This window comes from Zingiber officinale, chromosome 6A (genome assembly GCF_018446385.1).
Source record: "Zingiber officinale cultivar Zhangliang chromosome 6A, Zo_v1.1, whole genome shotgun sequence".
NCBI classification, from domain to species: Eukaryota; Viridiplantae; Streptophyta; class Magnoliopsida; order Zingiberales; family Zingiberaceae; genus Zingiber; species Zingiber officinale.
The window spans coordinates 24,333,501-24,351,891 of record NC_055997.1 but is presented as its reverse complement, the minus strand read 5'-3'; the positions used below and the strand labels follow the sequence as shown (position 1 = coordinate 24,351,891).

At 38.5% G+C, this 18,391-nt stretch overlaps 1 protein-coding gene across 1 annotated transcript; it reads right to left on the bottom strand.

The window, feature by feature from the left end:
- Nucleotides 1–17,294: 17,294 nt before the first annotated feature.
- LOC121994684 lies at nt 17,295–18,391 on the bottom strand. The gene is made up of 4 exons (XM_042548637.1): nt 18,312–18,391; nt 18,140–18,230; nt 17,560–17,595; nt 17,295–17,456 (listed from the first exon to the last, which is right to left on the bottom strand). The coding sequence occupies exons 1-4, from the start codon at nt 18,389–18,391 to the stop codon at nt 17,295–17,297; spliced, it is 369 nt and encodes a 122-aa protein (XP_042404571.1).

Here is an 18,391-nt window from a genome sequence, read left to right as displayed (position 1 = left end):
TGTTGACAGACAAGACATCTAGCTACAAAATCCGCGATGTCTTCTTTCATGTCGTCCTTCATGTCGTTCCACCAATAGAAACATCTCAAACCATGGTACATACGGGTACCGCCTGGGTAGATAGCAAATCATGAACGATGAGCCACCGGAAGTAACTCCTATAAGACCGGTTGAGACTGAAGTACACATAATCTACCTCGGAAGTGTATAACACCCTCCTCGTCTCGTGTGAACTCGGTCTGCTGCCTGGAAGCTATCTGGCTGCAAATAAACTACAAATACTGATCAGCAGCCTAGGGCTCTCGTATCCTCGTCTTGATTAATGACTGAGCAACCACGGTAACCAGAGTACCCTGCTCTGTCTATCCTTACCCCTCAAGGCCCAAATTGGAGAAACCTTAAATCAAGTCTGTGACCACAACTCGGTGGCAAGCTAAAGTCCCTCCGGACTTCCTGCTAAGCGCATCGACAACCACATTAGCTCAGGAACTCCATCCATCTCCTTTGTCGGAGATTAAGTTCCTTCTAAGTAAATAGATATTTGAGACTCTTATGGTCAGTGAGAATCTCAAATGTAACGCCATATAAATAATGTCGCCAAATCTTCATGGCAAAAATAATGGCGACTTGCTCCAGATCATGTACAGGGTAGTTCTTCTCGTGTTCCTTCAACCGACGAGAAGCATAGGAGACTATCATATCGTGTTGCATCAGAACAATGCTCAAAATCCTGAATAGATGCGTCGGTGTAGAGGACATATCCGTCCTCTCCAGAAGGTAAAACCAAAATCGGAATTGACACTAATCTCCGCTTCAGCTCCTGGAAGTTGATCTCATAATCCTCAGTCCAAGTGAACTTCACGCCTGTCCTGGTCAGGCGTGTAAGTAACATAGCAATCCGTGAGAAACCCTCAATGTATCTCCAGAAATATCGAGCCAAACAAAGGAAGTTGCGAGTCTCTTCTATAGACTCCGTCTACTCCCAACGGTAACAACCTCGATCTCCTGTAGAACCACGGTGTATTCCTACTGGTGACCGTGTGTCTCAAACATCTCACAGAAGACAATCAAAATACGCGCTACTAATCTTCACATCTAGACGTTTTCATCGAAACATCTCTAGAACTATGTAAAGATGATGTGCGTGATACCCCTCAGATCAGGAATAAAACACCACGTCGTCAATAACGATAACAAATTCTGATCCAATATCCTAGGGATACCCAAATCATTTAGTCCATGAAAACATCTAAGGCTTCCCAAACCCTAGTGGTAAAATCATGACCCATAATGTCCGTATCACAGACATTTCTAACCATAAGATCCCTGACAATAAGTCTGAAATATAATCACCAACAATACAAATCACCAAGAATAGATCCACCCGTGTGAGAGCAACGCTCCATCACAGAAAACACCACATATGTGGGAGCAATGCTCTACCACAAGAAATCCTCAATATGTAGGAATAACATTCCGCTACAAATAATCCATAACATGTATCTGCAATAGATATGAGAGCAATGCTCCGCTACAAGCAATCCAAAATATGTATATGTGGGAACTCCGCTCCACCACAAACGATCCATAAGTGTCCAAGGCACCTAACTATCCAACTAGAGGCTGCACGAGATCACTCCACCACATATCACTGTGGGCAGCCAAAGGTATAAACAACCTAATAAACAAATCAAATCCATAGTCAACTCTATCATCATCCTAGTGGGTTGGTCATCCACTAATAGGAGAATTAGTTGACAGGGTTATACAACCATTAACATGATGTAGACACTCAGCATTCTACATTCAACATAGGTAGAATCATCATGATGCTACCCACCATACACCTGGCACACATGCACACATAGCATATGTATAATCGACATAATCCTCCAATTTATACACACCAAACACACTCATAGCACAGGTATAAATCAGTGTGATACCTCCAACAATACCTATCAAACCCGTGTGCATATATCAACATAGGTATAATCAACAATACACCTCAACAACACTCACATGACACATGTACACCTATGGCAAGAGTATAATCAACGTAATACTTCCAACAAATCATAATCGACACGAGTATACTCTCAAAACAATCATATAATAAACAAGATACCTCAAATATTACACCCAACACATCTGCACATATCACAACTCAGATTAGATTGATAAGATTCATCCAATAAAACACTCAAACATATGTGCACATTTCACAATATAGTTTTAAATTGACAAATACCTCCAATAAACAATCAGACATGAATGTCTAACCACTCAGGTATAATCTACTCGAAACCCATAATAATCATATGTATAAATCTGTACGACCCAAAAGATAAAGTCAGAATTCAAGAACATCAAGACACCCTCATTTTTTTTTATCCTCAAAAATATCAGCCCATATAATATCAGATGAATAAATCTCTACTCCCCTGAGAGCAAGTTAGCATTCACAACATCAAATCATTATTTATCCACATAGTCCAATATCAGAGGAAGTAAACATCAATTTTATCATCCTGAACTAACCAAAACTAACCAGATTTATTAAAAATCTCATAGGCACTCTAAACCATAAACTCTCTAGCACCCGATTTATAATCTGATCACCAACTATAAACATCAAACCTGTGAATATCATTCATGACACTCACTATGTCACCATCAACAACAACTCAGATAATAGATCATCAAAAATAGTTATCCACTAATAGATCATCAAACAACCACATAACATTTACTCTCATAAATCATAAGAAATCAACACATCACAATATCTGATCTCAGAATATCCTTTAACCTCAAACCATTCTCAACAATGATCAAACTTGCTAACTCCTCAATGACCAATTTTCATCGTATCGGTTACCTTAATATCCAAAAGATATGAGTATAAAAACTCTACTGGCTAAATCAACAGGAATATGTAGATATCATCCATTAACTAGCTAACAATAGCAGAGGCTGGTATGTGCCTCCATCTCCTACTAGTAGTAACAGAAGCTAAAACTACTGATGGTATGATCTGAAAAATCACCAGAGACTATAATCCTCGATCTCTATTAGAGTCGAGCAAGATTAGTGGCTAACCCATCACATGTAATATGGGCTACAGCAATCAGACAGGTACTAAAGATAAAGTGCTAATACATGTCATAACTATCATAAAATAAACATCATACCTATATGTCGTCTGGAGATGTTCCGTCACTGTCAAGTCCCCAACTTTTGACCTCAAAATTTCGAACGAGAATATCGCCGGAAATCCAAATAAATCCGAAACGGAAATCCATAACATAACCATATCGAAAATCCGAAAATGCCCAGTTTGTCACGCAAACCCGGCTAACCCGAATATCCAGAATACCGACAACCGGTATCCGATAAATCTCCAGAACACCAAAAGCAGGTATCATAACCCGCTCTGATACCAAATAAATTGGTATCAGATAAATCCCGAAAATCCAAAATACAAAATCCAACAAGTATCGCCAAACTTAGCGCTCTGATACCAAGTAAATTAAATTGGTATCAGGTTATCCCAAACATCCAAAATACGAAAAAGAAAGATCGTATAACTGTGCTCTGATACCAGTAAATTGTCACGCCCCAGAGGAGTCCCTGTCCGAGAAAATTTCGGCAGCATCTCCCCTGTACGGTGGACAATCTGAAACTTTTCTACATCTCACAAATACCTCAGCCACAGGCGGCTGGAATAATAACAACAAAATAAAACATCACCATGCAGTTATATATAAGTATTCAGCCTCTGGCTGTCACAACCACGCAGTTAATAATAGTAATCACAAACAATAGTACTCTGACTCGAAATCCACCCTACTCAACTACACTCGTAAAACTCAAATCCGACGAACTCACCTCTTCTGCCTTCCAGGCAGGCATGTAGTAGAATAAAATCCAAATCATATCACAAGTCCATCAAACGAAAGGATTCCATACAATATCCATATGTAAAATCCAAAAACAAGACTAAAACAAAGTCTGATAGAGAAAAACTAAAATAAAATAACAACTCACCCCAGCAGAGGACTAGCGCTACGTGCTGTGGGGACCAGCGACTGGAACTCCCTCCTGACAGCATCAACCTGAAAATAACAACAATGGAGGCGGGGTGAGTCCAACACTCAGCAGCTACAATTGATATGCAAAGTAAAGAAATAACACCTAGCACTAATCATGCGTACAGTCTCCTGATAAAAATAAAGGTAAATGCAACCGAAGAAGACAGGAGAGAATCTGTACTAACCAGGACCCGGTATAAGGACAAACAGTCCGAAAGATATAGAAGACCTGTATGCATGTCAAACATAGGTATCCAAACAATGTGCAGCATATAAACAACAAACACAAACACAAACAATAAATGCATCATGCATATGATGCCAATGTCATGGTCACCCCTGAAGCCAGTCAGCCAACTCATAACATAAGTGGGACCAAGTGGGTAGGGCTGTGACAACCGTGCACTCAGCAACACTACTCCTGATGAGTGATCGAGTGGACGGGATGCTGTCGGAGTACATACGTACTCCTACCCCAAATCATAAATGGGGGAGCGCAATGCTCTCATCTCCCGGTACGCTATGATGGGGAGGAATCTCTAACGTGCTACACGCTGCGTCACACTACCCCTGAGCGGATAACGGAGCACCGGAAGAGTCAAACTGATGTGCTACCACGTTGTATCTCGCTACCCATGAGCGTCACAACGGAGCACCGAATAGTGATGAAACTGGCAATGTGCTCGACAATAATAGAGCAATCTATCGCACAGCATGCGATCATGCAAATGGTGCATGTCACTAAGCATGGTAATATACTAAACCAACCTCTGGACATATAATAATGGGCACCATAATGAATAGATCATATCAAGATATACAGATCAATAAGGTATCAAACCTAGGTCCTGAACATGTGAAACATGGTTATATCACTACCCATGAGCATGATAGATCGGGTACAAGATCAATACGAGATGCAATCAAACAATCAATCAAACAGGTAACATGTAGTGGGCAGTGATTAACCGAAACAAATAGGAAACACAATTAATGCAACATATTATTTTCATTACTAAGCATATCAAAGACAATAAGTCAAAAGTACCCACCTCCGAAAATAGAAAGGTCCAATCTGACTCCGAGATACTCGTCTCGCGTCAAAGTCCTGTGTTAAATCGCACAGTTTAGCTAATTTAATTATAAACAAATAACTAAACTAATTTTTATTCCACTGACCCGTTAGGGTTAGTTTCATTAACCCCAACTACACCGTTATACAACTTCTAAACCTAAATCAATAATTATTGCTAACACAACTAGCAATAATCTAACACAAAGATCAAAACCATAAACCTTACCTCAATTCAACCGCTGTTGTTACTACTGAAGAAGGGCGGTCTCGCTGCTAGAACTAAAACAAGCCCACTGCTAGTCTGTCTTCTCCACACGGCCGGGATCACTGCTAGAATCAAAAATGATCAAACAGAAGCTCAAGCAATGAAGATCACATATCATACAACCCCAACTCACTTCAACAGGTTCCAAATTCTTCAGCCGAGACCTCCAAACATAGACTCAAATCAAATCTTACCCAAAGATGAAGTGGTTGATGGTGGCTACAATGGGTAGAGCTAGGCACAACCCGAGAAGTCTTCGACAGATTTAGGACAGATCTGGTGAAGACTCGGCTATACCAGGAGATGTCGAAGGGCTAGGGCACAAGGCTAAGGTAGAGAAGAGGTGGCGCCGTGAGATGAATGTCGCGGCTGAGCACAGAAGAAAAGGTCGGCTCTGTGAGTTGTGGCCGGTGGTCGGCTGGCATCACTGTGCTGGCCTCGTGCGGGAAGAGGACTCAACAGTGGCACGCCAAAGGAAAACTAGGGTTGGCTGTCAGCATCGTTGCCCGGCGATCGGGTGGCTGGTGGCGGCGTCGGCTGTGGCCGACGCGAGGAAGGAGGAAAAGAAGGTGCGCTCCTTATCTCAGCGGCAGAAAGGGCATCGGCTGTCGGCGCTGCTCCGTGCGTCGCCGGCGGCTAGGCATAGGGAAAGGAGGTCGGCGTCGGCAGAGGAGAAGAAGAGATAGGAGAAGATCGTCGGTTTGGGGGCGGTTAGGGCAGAAGAAGAGGGCGCGGGCGGCGTCGGGGAGAAGAAACTGAGGAAACGGCGAAAAATGAAGGAAAAAGGAAAAACAAATAAAGGAAAAGAATTAAGAAAAATTCAACTTTTCCTCATTTAATTGGGGTAGCCAAAACAGGCTTTTCCGGACCCCGTTTTTATCCCCATTAACTTGTCCGTACGAGCTCCGAAAAATTCTCGAAAAATATCCAAAAATTTCAAAAAATTCCCTTATTAATATTCGCCTATTTTCCGGTATTTTACAGGTTCGACCTAGAGTTTTAGTGAAACTCAAAGTTAGAATCGGATAGTCAGAGGCTCTCAAATTCATATTTTATATATATTGTTTATTACTTGGACTAACTTTGTTTTGTAGAAAACAATTAGCTTAAAATCTTGGTCCAGGCGCCCAGAGTCTAGGTGCCCGGAGCTGGTTCGGGTGCCCGGATTGTTGGTTGGTCCTAGGAAGAACGTACCGGTTCCATTGTACAAAAATTTTATACAAGTGTCGAACTTTTCCTAACAACCTATTGTGTTCTTTAGAAATTAAATTCGGAATCACAAACGGAACTTAACATTATTGATTCCAAATTTAACTTATCTATTCTTTTAGGTTTGGACTTGGATCGCAAACGGAACTTAACATTATTGATCCAAATCCACCTATGTTATAAATTTAATTAAATATTAATTTCTAAAATTGGCTTCCAGGACTGCATGGCGAGGTACTAGGTCTTCTTGGGTATGGGATCATCCACCACCGCCTAGACAAAGTCTTTTAAAGAAATCTAATATTTAATTTCCTTTTATAACTCTAGGTTTAACCAAAAGGAACAATCAAATCACAAGATAAAAAAAAAACAAAACAAAAGAAACACAACTTCGAATATCTAATCCGAAAATCTAGAATCTAATGTCTCTTGTATTTGGAATTCATACAAAGAAAAACTAGCATGATGCGGAAAATAAATACTAGTTATACCTTTCTTTGTATGCAACGACCTCTTGATCTTCTACCGTATTCCTCTTCTTATCTCGGACGTTGTGTGGGTAACGATCTACCGAGATGAGAACCACCCAAGCTCTTCTTCTTCTTCACCAAGTTTCGGCCACCAAGACTCCTCCAAAGATGTAGAGGTTCGGCCACCACCACCATGCTCCAAGGGATGCAAGAAACAAAGCCTCCTTTCTCTCCTTCTTCTCCAAGCAAGATCCGGCCACCTTCCAAGCTCCCAAGGGTGAAGAGGTTCGGCCAAGGAGAAGAAAGAAAAAGGAGAAAGGAGAATAAGAAGGGTCGGCCACACCAAGGAAGAGAGGGAGGAAAATAGAATAGAGTTGTCACCCATGAAGGCACCCCTACCCTCTCTTTTATAATCCTTTGTCTTGGTAAATAAGAAAATTTTAAATAAAAACTTCCTTATTCTCTTTGCCATGAAAAGGAAAATTTAATTGATTAAAATCAATTTTCTTTTCTTAAACATCATGGCCAGCCACCTCATAACTCCAAACAAGGAAAGTTTTAATAACACAAGAATTAAAACTTCCTAATTTATATCCAGAAATTTATAAAAAAAATTCTCTAATAATTTTTCCCTTCATGGTTGGTTATAAAAGGAAATTTTATAAATTAAAATCTTTCTTTTAAACATGTGGATGATTTCCAAAAATGAAAGTTTTCTCTAAAATTAAAATCTTCTTTCAATCTACAAATAAGGAAAGATATCAAATCTTTTCTTAATATTTTGTAGAAACTTATAAAAGGAAATATTTAATTTTAAAACTCTCTTTTTAAATCATGAACATGGTTACAAAAAAGGAAAGTTTTATCAAAATTAAAATCTTCCTTTCAATCTACAAATAAGGAAAGATATCAAATCTTTTCTTAATCTTTTGTAGAAAGTTATAAAAGGAAAGATTTAAATTTTAAACTCTATTTTAAAATCATGGAATCCACATAAGAAAAATTTTAAAATAAAAATCCTTTTAATTTTCTTAGGGTTGGCCACACCATGCTTGGGCTCCAAGCATTGGTCGGCCGGCTCAACCTTTTGGTCTTGGCCGGCCCTAGCTTGGGCTCCAATCTAACTTGGTCGGCCACCAAAGGGTGGGTAGGAAGGTGGGTATAGGTGGGTATAATTCTCTATATACAAGAGGCTACGATAAGGACCGAGAGGAGGAATTAGTTTTGGTCTCCCGATGAAATTAAGCTTCCCGTGTTCGCCCCGAATACTCAACTTAATTTCATCAATAATAATTCATACCACTAAAGAATTATTATTGAACTACCACACCAATCCCAAATTATGTTTTGGGCTCCTTCTTATTATGAGTGTGTTAGTCTCCCTCTGTTTAAGATGTCAAATGTCCACTAATTAAATGAGTTACTGACAACTCTCTTTAATTAATGTCTTAGTCCAAGAGTAGTACCACTCAACCTTATTGTCGTGTCGGACTAAGTCCACCTGCAGGGTTTAACATGACAATCCTTATGAGCTCCTCTTGGGGACATTATCAACCTAGAATTTTAGGACACAGTTTCCTTCTATAATCAACAACACACACTATAAGTAATATCATTTCCCAACTTATCGGGCTTATTGATTTATCGAACTAAATCGCACCCTTTGATAAATCAAAGAAATAAATATTAATTATATGTGCTTGTTATTATATTAGGATTAAGAGCACACACTTCCATAATAACAGAGGTATTGTTCTTTTATTTAGTCAGTATAAAAAGAAACTACCTCAAATGGTCCTGCTCAATACACTCAGTGTATTAGTGTAATTTATCAGTCAAGATAAACTAATACTTAATTACACTACGACTATTCCAATGGTTTGTTCCTTTCCATCTCAGTCGTGAGCTACTATTTATAATTTATAAGGAATTGATAACATGATCTTCTGTGTGTGACACCACACATCATGTTATCTACAATATAAATTAATTGAACAACTACACTTAGCATATCAATGTAGGTATTTGACCATTGTGATTCTTTATTTCTAAATAAATATTTATACAAAAGCTAGGCTTTTAGTATACATTCTAACATGGATCAGCCTAGCCCAGGGCGGACGGTTGGGCATCCAGGCGGTCCGGGTGTCCAGACCCGAAAAATCATCCATAAGCCTACATGGAGCGTGTCGATTGGCCAGGACATATGGTCCAAGCACCCGGACGGGTTCCAGTGCCCAAAATAACCTATATAAGCAACATTCGACTAGGAGCTTGACAACGACATTCAGAACGACTTTTGCACTTGTGCACTGCTCCGATAAAGCCTCTACGACGTCTAAAAGCTTCGACGATGACTCTGCTGAAGTTTTCATCCTACCAAGTCATCGGTATTTTTAGTTTTCTAATTACTTGTAATTATTTCAAATTGTACTTGTAATCTTTACGATTAATTAGTGATTACCTATCGAAAGCACTCTTAAATGCGGGCCTTGGAGTAGGAGTCACCACAAGCTTCGAATCAAGTAAATCTTGGTCATGTTAGCATTGTTTGTTTTTCATTTCTATCTTTATTCCACTACATTTTACTCGACTATTTTAAATGAATGTGAAAGCCATAAGCACTATTCATTCCCCCTCTAGCACAATGATCCTACATATTCTTCTTTACCCTCAGATGCTACAAAATCAAATTTCATTATTAAAAATAAATCAAAATCTATTTTAAAGAATACCTCCATCCTTTTCTTTCAACTTGTGAATTCCCTCTCGAACTTCGGTAGGTAGATGCTCGGTTTGGCTATCTCGTGTGTTTCATTTGGCGATTACTCCTCCTGAAGTTGTTGAGCTCTAATACCACTTGTTGATCCCTTTGGTGACCTGCTAGAGGGGGTTGAATAGACTGCACAACAAAAACACAAAAATACCTTTCTCAACTTTATAGTTTAACAATAATTAATACTTGCATAAAAGAAATAAGAAACTAAAAAGGAAGAGTCACAACAGGATTTACTTGGTTACAACCGGAGAGGTTATTAATCCAAGGAAGTTGAAAGCTCACTAAACTCTCCTTCAAGCGGAGAAGCCTCTTTACAACAATTAAAGCACTAGATCAGAAAGCTAAATTGAAAGAGAAATGATTACAAGTGTTATATTTTAGCTTGTGGGACTAGGGCTGTATTTATAGTCCTGGTTGAGGCGCCTGGAAGGGTTCCAGGTACCTGGGAGGATAATCTTTTATCCCCATCACAACAGAATGCTCCACATCATGTTCAGATAAAATCCTGCTCTGGGCACCTCCGGGTGCCCGATTCAAAAAGTCAACATTCTATTGACTTTCTGTCCCGGTCTTCCATTCTGGTTCCGCTCACATTGGTTCAGGTCTTTTGCTCCAGCTCCACTTGCTTGGGTGATTTCGGTCATCCGGAATAGGGCTCACCCGAACCCATTTTTCGGCCTTCGAGCAAACTTTCACTTCAGCTTCTCATGCCTCGAAAATGTTGTGCACCTCCTTCTCATCTGTTCGCTTACTCTTTCACAGCACCTCGTACCTTAAACACACCGAGCTCATTGGCTCTATCCTATGCCGTTATTCTGGCTAGCTGTGTCTTTCACTTGACTTCTTGTGCCTCTAAGTTTTTGCACACTTAGACACAGGGGTTAAATACCAACAGGACTTAACTTTACTTGGTTGATCACATCAAAACTATCATGGAGTACTTATATAAAGAAATGTACAATGGTTACGGATAGATGATCTATGTTAACATAAGAGATACCTCTCAATTGTTCATGAATAAGGATTAAATGAATGAGCTCTGATAAAAGTTACCACCATTGCATCATGTTTATCTTCTTATGCCATATTGAAGTTTCCACTATTGTGAAATGCAAGCTTATGCATGATGTTTGTTTGTAGTATTTAACTTTTATCAAGTTATGCTTAATTTACCCTAAAGTCTAGGTAGGATCTAGCTTTATATTCTCTTCATTTGTCAACTTATTCTTCTATTTTTGTTTTGTATCTACATATGAAATATACTTGCAGGGTCAGTGGACTCATAATGTAAATAATTCAAATGGAGGAAATGGCACCAAAGATGTGATATGAGACATGGAGACGGAGTAACCGAGGAGATGGGATGGAATGCAAAGCACACTATCCGAGGGTCCCTAGGGGAATGTTAATAAATTTTGTTCCCAGATTTGTTATGTTAATATGAGTTGGAGACTATGTGCTTGATTTGTAGGAGTCTTATGAATTTCCAATTGAAAAAATATATGTTGAGTTTTGAGGTTTATCCGTGATGTAATATGTTTTTCTTGAGTCAATAGTGAATGTGGTATCATAGTGTTAGAGGTCTTAAGTAATAAATAAGAGTTGTTTCAAGAATGAGAGATGAGGGTTCCCTAGGAACTTGAGCAGAGAGGACAAGCTTACGCCTCTTGCATCTCCTCTTTACCTGTTTCTCCTCAAAAGAACCCTCGGACACAAGGAGAGGCTCGACCGGCATGGTTTCTTGCTTGGTCGTCTCACTGGGGTCAGCCGCATGGCTACCAGATGCCTCACCAGAAGAGTCATTCTGTTTCTTGGCCCGCTCGACCAATAGCATCTGCTCCTTTTGGTGTAGCGCATCCTCTTGCAATTGGATACGCTCGGAGGCCACTTCCCCAAAGAAATCTTCCATTGCATGAAATGAGGAAACCTTAGTTAGTGATAACATAATGGACCAAATTGCCTTACCAAAAGAGCAATGGAGTTTCATTTGGATAGGACTTAGCCCAAATAGATATAACAATCCTTCTTACAATAACTTGGGAGCCCTGAATTGGACTCCACCTATATTCTTCAAGAAGGAAATAAAGACAGGGTAAAGCTTGTAGTTCCCAAGATTGGAAAGCGGAGGAAGGTTAGATTACCATGCGGTAGTCCAGGAAGTATGCTCGAACATTTCAATGAAAAAGAAGTAGTCCTTTCACTTTTTGTTGGAAGAAGGTAGGTCTTTAAAAACACTTCTTTCGGGAGAGATTGAAATAAAAAACCCCTACTCTAATTTTTTAGGGTACAAAAATAGGTGAAAGTTACAAAGGATAGGTGAAATATCATATAGATGAAATAGAATAAACATATCACACATGCTGCGGAATATGTTCAAGACAAATTGGGAGAGAGGGATGTTAAAATAATGGCTTATCTCAGAAAGAAAGATGGGGATCAAAAAATGTAAATCATCTTTTATTTAGTCTTTAAAGAAGGTGGCAAAGCCCGGGGGAGGACGATGTGGGTGATCTTGAGGGGAAGGAAGATAGATAGGATAGTTCTTAAGGATCTTGTATTATAAGTAGTGAGCATATTAATCAGTATTATAAAAATCCGAATGGTTAAAGGTATATCAAGGAGCAATGGATTCCTATGCCTGAGAACACAAGAAAGATGACGAAAGGTTTGGGAAAGAACTTACTGGCCAAGATCGGAGATCGAAAGAAAGATATGTGGGTCGAAGGAAATCGCCGAAGAGAAGATTGGAGAAGATGAGGCACAGAGTGATGCACTTCCGTGTTGCCTAGGGTTTTTTAACTTGGGCTACAGGGCCAAGTCCCACCATGTTCGTCCGATTTAGAATGGCAAGATCATTACTGACTGTTGGTCTACGATTAGCCAGGGGAGGAGAGTCGTTGGTATGTACAAAAAGGCATGCATCAGTTGTCGCTTCAACAAATGTGTTAATGGGATATGTGGCCCTCTCCCATAAAGGGATATTTATGATGGAAGAGACAGCCGAATCATTACGCTAAAAAACGTCTTCCCATGTATCAGTGGTACACCACTAGATGTCAATCTTCTAACATATACTTTATTTTAAGTATCATTAAGCATAGTATTAATAGACGAGTGAAGATACATTCCCCTGGCTGATGGCGAGCAAAAATATCTCTACCTAGTCAAGCTAGCAAAAAGGATGAGCTGGCCAAAAGAAGACTTAGGTTCAGTCAGTCGGTTGTTAGCCTCCTTCAACTAGACTTAAATGGGAGGTTAGTGATATGAGGTATTAAATGCGGATCCCCAGCTAACATGGAAGATAGAACCAAGGTGAGGTGGTGGTCCAAGTCAAGGAAAGGTGACAGTGAAAATCTAGGGGAGGTGATAGTCAAATGGTCCCCCCTTCAAGGGGCTTGACTCCTCGCAAAGGTCTCCAAGTCAGAGGTCTCCAAGACAAGGTTGATCGGTCCTTAAGATTGACTAGCCCTTAAAATCAGTTGAGCCTAAGGAACCTAGTGCGTTATGCTAGTAATAGGACACTTGGCATATAGATGGTGTAAGTACCCCATGGTAGTTTTGATGTGATCAACTAAGTCAAGTTAGGTCCTGTTGTAATTTGATTCTTGTGTCTAAGTGTGCAGGAACTTAGGAGCATAAGAAGTCGAGCGAAAGATGTAGCTAGCGAGAAGTATGGCACGAGAGAGAGTCGACAAGCTCGGTAGGTCCGAGGGACGAGGTGCTATAAAAGAGTATGGTGGCAGATGAGAAGGGAGTGCACGACGTTTCTAAGGGACAAGAAGTCAGAGCGAAAGATTGCTCGAGGAGAAGGCTAGAAAATGGGTTCTAGTGAGCCCTATTCTGGATGGCCAAAATCACTCAAGCAAACAAAGCTGGAGCTAGCTGGAGCTAACGGAGCCAGAATGGGAGACTGGACAGTCAACAAACATGTTGATTGTCTAGTCTGATCCGGGCCCCTAGACCCCTGGGGGTTGCCAGGGCACCCTGAGCTCGCTCCCTGGATACGGGCAGAGTTAGTCTGGTCCAAGCACCCAGAGCTGGTGTAGGTGCCCAGATTAGAAAAATCCTATCCTTAAGGAGCCATTACGACGTGGATAAAGGTTTATCCGCGTTCAAGCACTTGGAGCTATTCCAAGCGCCCCCGAGCAGCTCGACCAGCAGGTTATAAATAGAGCCTTTATCTCAGTAGTTGATACAATACACTTTATACTTAAAGTTCTATTCTGTTTTCACTTTCTGAGTGTTATTCTCGTGTACGAGGCTTCTCAGCCTTCGATGTTTTGTTCGAGAAGGAGATTGTCTTACTAAGCTTAATTTCCTTGGAGTAACAATCCCCTAATTACCAACCAAGTAAACGATATATCTCGTACTCATTTCTGTTATTCTATTTATTCCTTTTAATTGTGTAATTGTGAAACCCAATTGTTTGAGAAAGGTGTTTGCTTGTTTCTTATTATGCAAGACAATTCACCCCCCTCTTACCGACTGTAAGGGACCAACAGATGGTGCCCTTGGGATGCCTAAGTTTAGTAAGTCTGTCTGGTAATATACTGGTCTGCCATAAGTGATGTGATGTACCACAAGCGCACGGTTGTCATCAAGTAATAAAATTTATAAAAGTCAATCCTATGAAGATTGAAGATTAAATGATATTGGTCCTCCACTTCAAATTTAACTAGACAAAACTGATAATAGTTTGATTTGAAACTAAAATATAAAATAAGACTAAGAAAGATAACTAAAAAAGTCCTTTGTTCAGAAAATATTTTAGGTCGAAGGTTTCATTGTAATGGTGGATGTTGTGCTACGAATTGGCTCATTCCTAGTTCTTGGCTTGTATGTTTGCAGGATAGTCTAAACATTTACAAATTCCACCCTGCGATGGTGGATCGGAGTACTTCCCCTGCAGTAACCAAGTATGTCATCAAGTGAAGAAGTAACTTAGAGAGTCCGGGTTTTAGTAGAGTACCTCCTGTCACAAGGTCTCCTCTGGGTATATGTCTCTAGATTACGTAGGTCACTTGCATAGCATATGATTAGGGGAAGCCCATTAGGTCAAGTGATAGACTTATCAATACATAGAATCATCCTCTCTTAGGAGGTTACATTCCATATAGAATGATAGTTACCTTAGTCAACTTCAAACAAGTATCCTAAGGCTACACCGAGCTATATTGGAACATACACTCAAAAGAGATGATAATTTATGCATCTGATTAACAAAAATTTAGGTTCATACACAGTCCCAATATAGACACACACTAATGTATCTAACTCAGAAATAAAATCTATGCATACAGAAATACAATCTAGATAGATAAATTCATGATCATAAGGAAAAGCCTCTATGCAAGTATTTCATCAAATAGAACAAGTGCACACAAGCTTCATCAAACTAGGAAAATGGCAATTCCATAGAGTTTACATCATCCACACATTACAATTACTTTCTACATCCTAGAATAGTATAAATCTACTCTATAATAGGAAGAAATACATAGAAATTTTCAAAAACCCTAAGGAAGGTGAGTAGAAACTTATCTTTTGACATCGACACTACAAGAAAACCCCTCATAGACATCGGTTTTCCACCGCTGTCTATTACATTTTCGACTGATGTCTATGAAGGCGATGTAAAAGGTCTGTCATTTTAGACATCGGGTTATAACCGGTGTAGTATCACTTAATGACATCGGGTGTAAAACCGATGTAATATTATATGTTAATAACACCAGTTTTGACAGCGGTATACGACCGATGTAATATTAGTTAATGACACCGGTTTTACAGCGGTGGAAAACTGATGTAATATCAGTATTGTTTAATGACACAAATTTAATTTTTGAAATAGTGAAAAACCAATATTATCACCAAGCAAATCATAAAATTAAGTTAATATTATTAATTCACTAAGAAAATCACAAATAAAAATGCACCGATGTATCTAAACACACCAAGTTAATATCCATATAACCAACACATAAATATTCTTCTTACAACATAAAAGGATAATAGATATTGTGCACAAATTACACATAACTATTCTTCTTACAACATCAAAAGGTAATAGATAGTACACAAATATTCTTCTTACTGGTGCCAACGTTATGCTTCTTGCTCTGTGTAGAGATTTAACTAAATCTTCCCCAGTAGTTTTATTTGTTAATAGACAATTCTCTTTATCTACTACTGGATGGGCACCTCTACTTGTTTGATGTCCTGAGGGTGACAACTGATTGTTGATTCTTTGTAAAGGAGGCCTCCATCTTAAAGGAGCCACTAGAGGCTTTGGGAACTTTGCAACATCCTTCTTGGTTGTCCTCTCACCATTTAATTGATTCTCCAGTTCTCTTACCTGAATAGAATAAAATAGTCAATATGGATATAAAGCAGTTTGTTGCTTACATAAGGGAAATTAAAGATGTTGTAACTTGTACTCAAATAGAAATTGAAAATGAGATAAGTAACCTTTTGTTGGTAATTTTTACTTGTTTGCTCAGCTTCTTTGATCTGCACATTTGAAATAATCTGTTATAAGGCAACTGATTTGAAAGAAGCTAAATATAGTGATGCATGGTGTATAGTAGATTATTATGATTTTTCTTGAAATATATAAAATAATTTATTCACACTATCTTCAAAAAGATTCTACTTATATTAACATAATAAATTTTCAAAAGAACAAAATGAATGATTCTTCCTTCATTCTTAAACCTCATAAATCTAAGCAGCATGGAGGAGGCATGATTATAATTAAACTTCCACATAATCAATAGATGTGAATTCACATTCTGTGATCCGAATACATTAACACTAATTTATTGAAAAGTTCATTAAACATAAGATTGAAAAGGAACATGAATTCTTCGAGAAAAAACAATGCTCCAGCTTAAAGGAGGTGCAAAATGTGGGCTAGAGAGCACCTAGAACCTTGGCCTGCATATTCCTTGACCTCTTAGATATAACTACAATCTTGGTAAAAATTAAACAGAATCAAAGCAAAAGGAATAATATTTATCCAACTCCAAGGCATCAAAAGAAAATCATAATATCAATGGAAGAAGTGACAAATAACATTTGATCTTCACATACTTAAGAACAAATACTATGACAAATTGCCAAATAAAAACAAATGTCACATAATTGCACAAATAAAATTGAAAAAGAAAACCACCGTTTATACAGATAAGACATGTCAATTCCTCACCCAAGTAGAATCTTTTACCACACTTTACCTCAATATTAATAATCATTAAATTGATGGGATAATTGACCAAGATCCTAATACAGATAGTAAAGTGTAATAGCAAAGTGTATAAATACAACCTGATTTAGATTAGGAATACTGAGAGAATGACCAAAACACTCAGCATAAGGTTTAATCCCAATTATAGCAGTCTGTTTAAACTGTTTCAAAACATGGAAGCAAAATTATAATATCCCTGGTAAAAGAAAAGAAAGATACCTGCAAGTAGATCTTCTGCTGATGTTTCCAATTGCATGATGTAACTAACTTGTTTAAGTCCGTATCAATTAAGCGTACAAAAAATTTTACTTCCTCTGGCTATATGAGTGTTTAATACAGTATAAAGAATTAGAGGTTTAGCATTCATATACTTGAATTATTCACAAAACAAACAATAAGTATAATTTCTATTGGAACTTACCCTATCAGGAGATGGAACCATGCATACTTCAATCCCCTATACAATAACAACTGGAGTTACCAAAAATAAAGTGTTATCTCTCAGATTGTCATCTATTATTAACAACATATAGAAAAGGTAAAAATGCATGAAAACAAAGTCACTAGATTATCCCGTTTATGAGAATGAGCTATGGTAATTTCAAATAGAAAAAAAACCATCAGTGAAGGTTAAGAAAGGATTATTAATGCAAGCAGTAAGTTAAGAGTAAACTCTGGAAGAAGTAAATGGAAGACAAAAATATGGTGTATGTGGTAAAGCATTTTACAGAAGCAAAATTCAGTAAAAAGAACAAAATATCTAAGAAACTGCAACTTTTTTTTCATAAACAACAAATTTACATGACCGATCAACAACTAGAAACCAATAATAGCAACATTTTAAAAAAATAGCCAAGGCAGATCTCAAAATTTTTGGAGGTAGATTCTATGAATCATTTCTTCCACTATAATTTTATCTTGGATATATCTTCTGCAAACACAACTTTAGTTCCAGTTAAGCCACATGAAAAGGAGACAAAGAACAAGCTTATGGCAATTACCTCCCTCGAAAGCATAGTATTAAGTTCAAACTTAAGCCTAGCATCATCAATCTCCCCTACCCTCCTCCTCTGATAATGTGTGTACAGATCCCTAATTTTAGAATAAAAATAAGCAACCACAAACGAACTCGACTATCGATCACACAAATATGAGTGGTCCAAGATGAAGAACCTGAGTTCATGGACAAGAGCCATCAGCTTCAATGGATCTTTTCCATTCCAATCACACAAGCAGCTCTTACTTAACCGCAT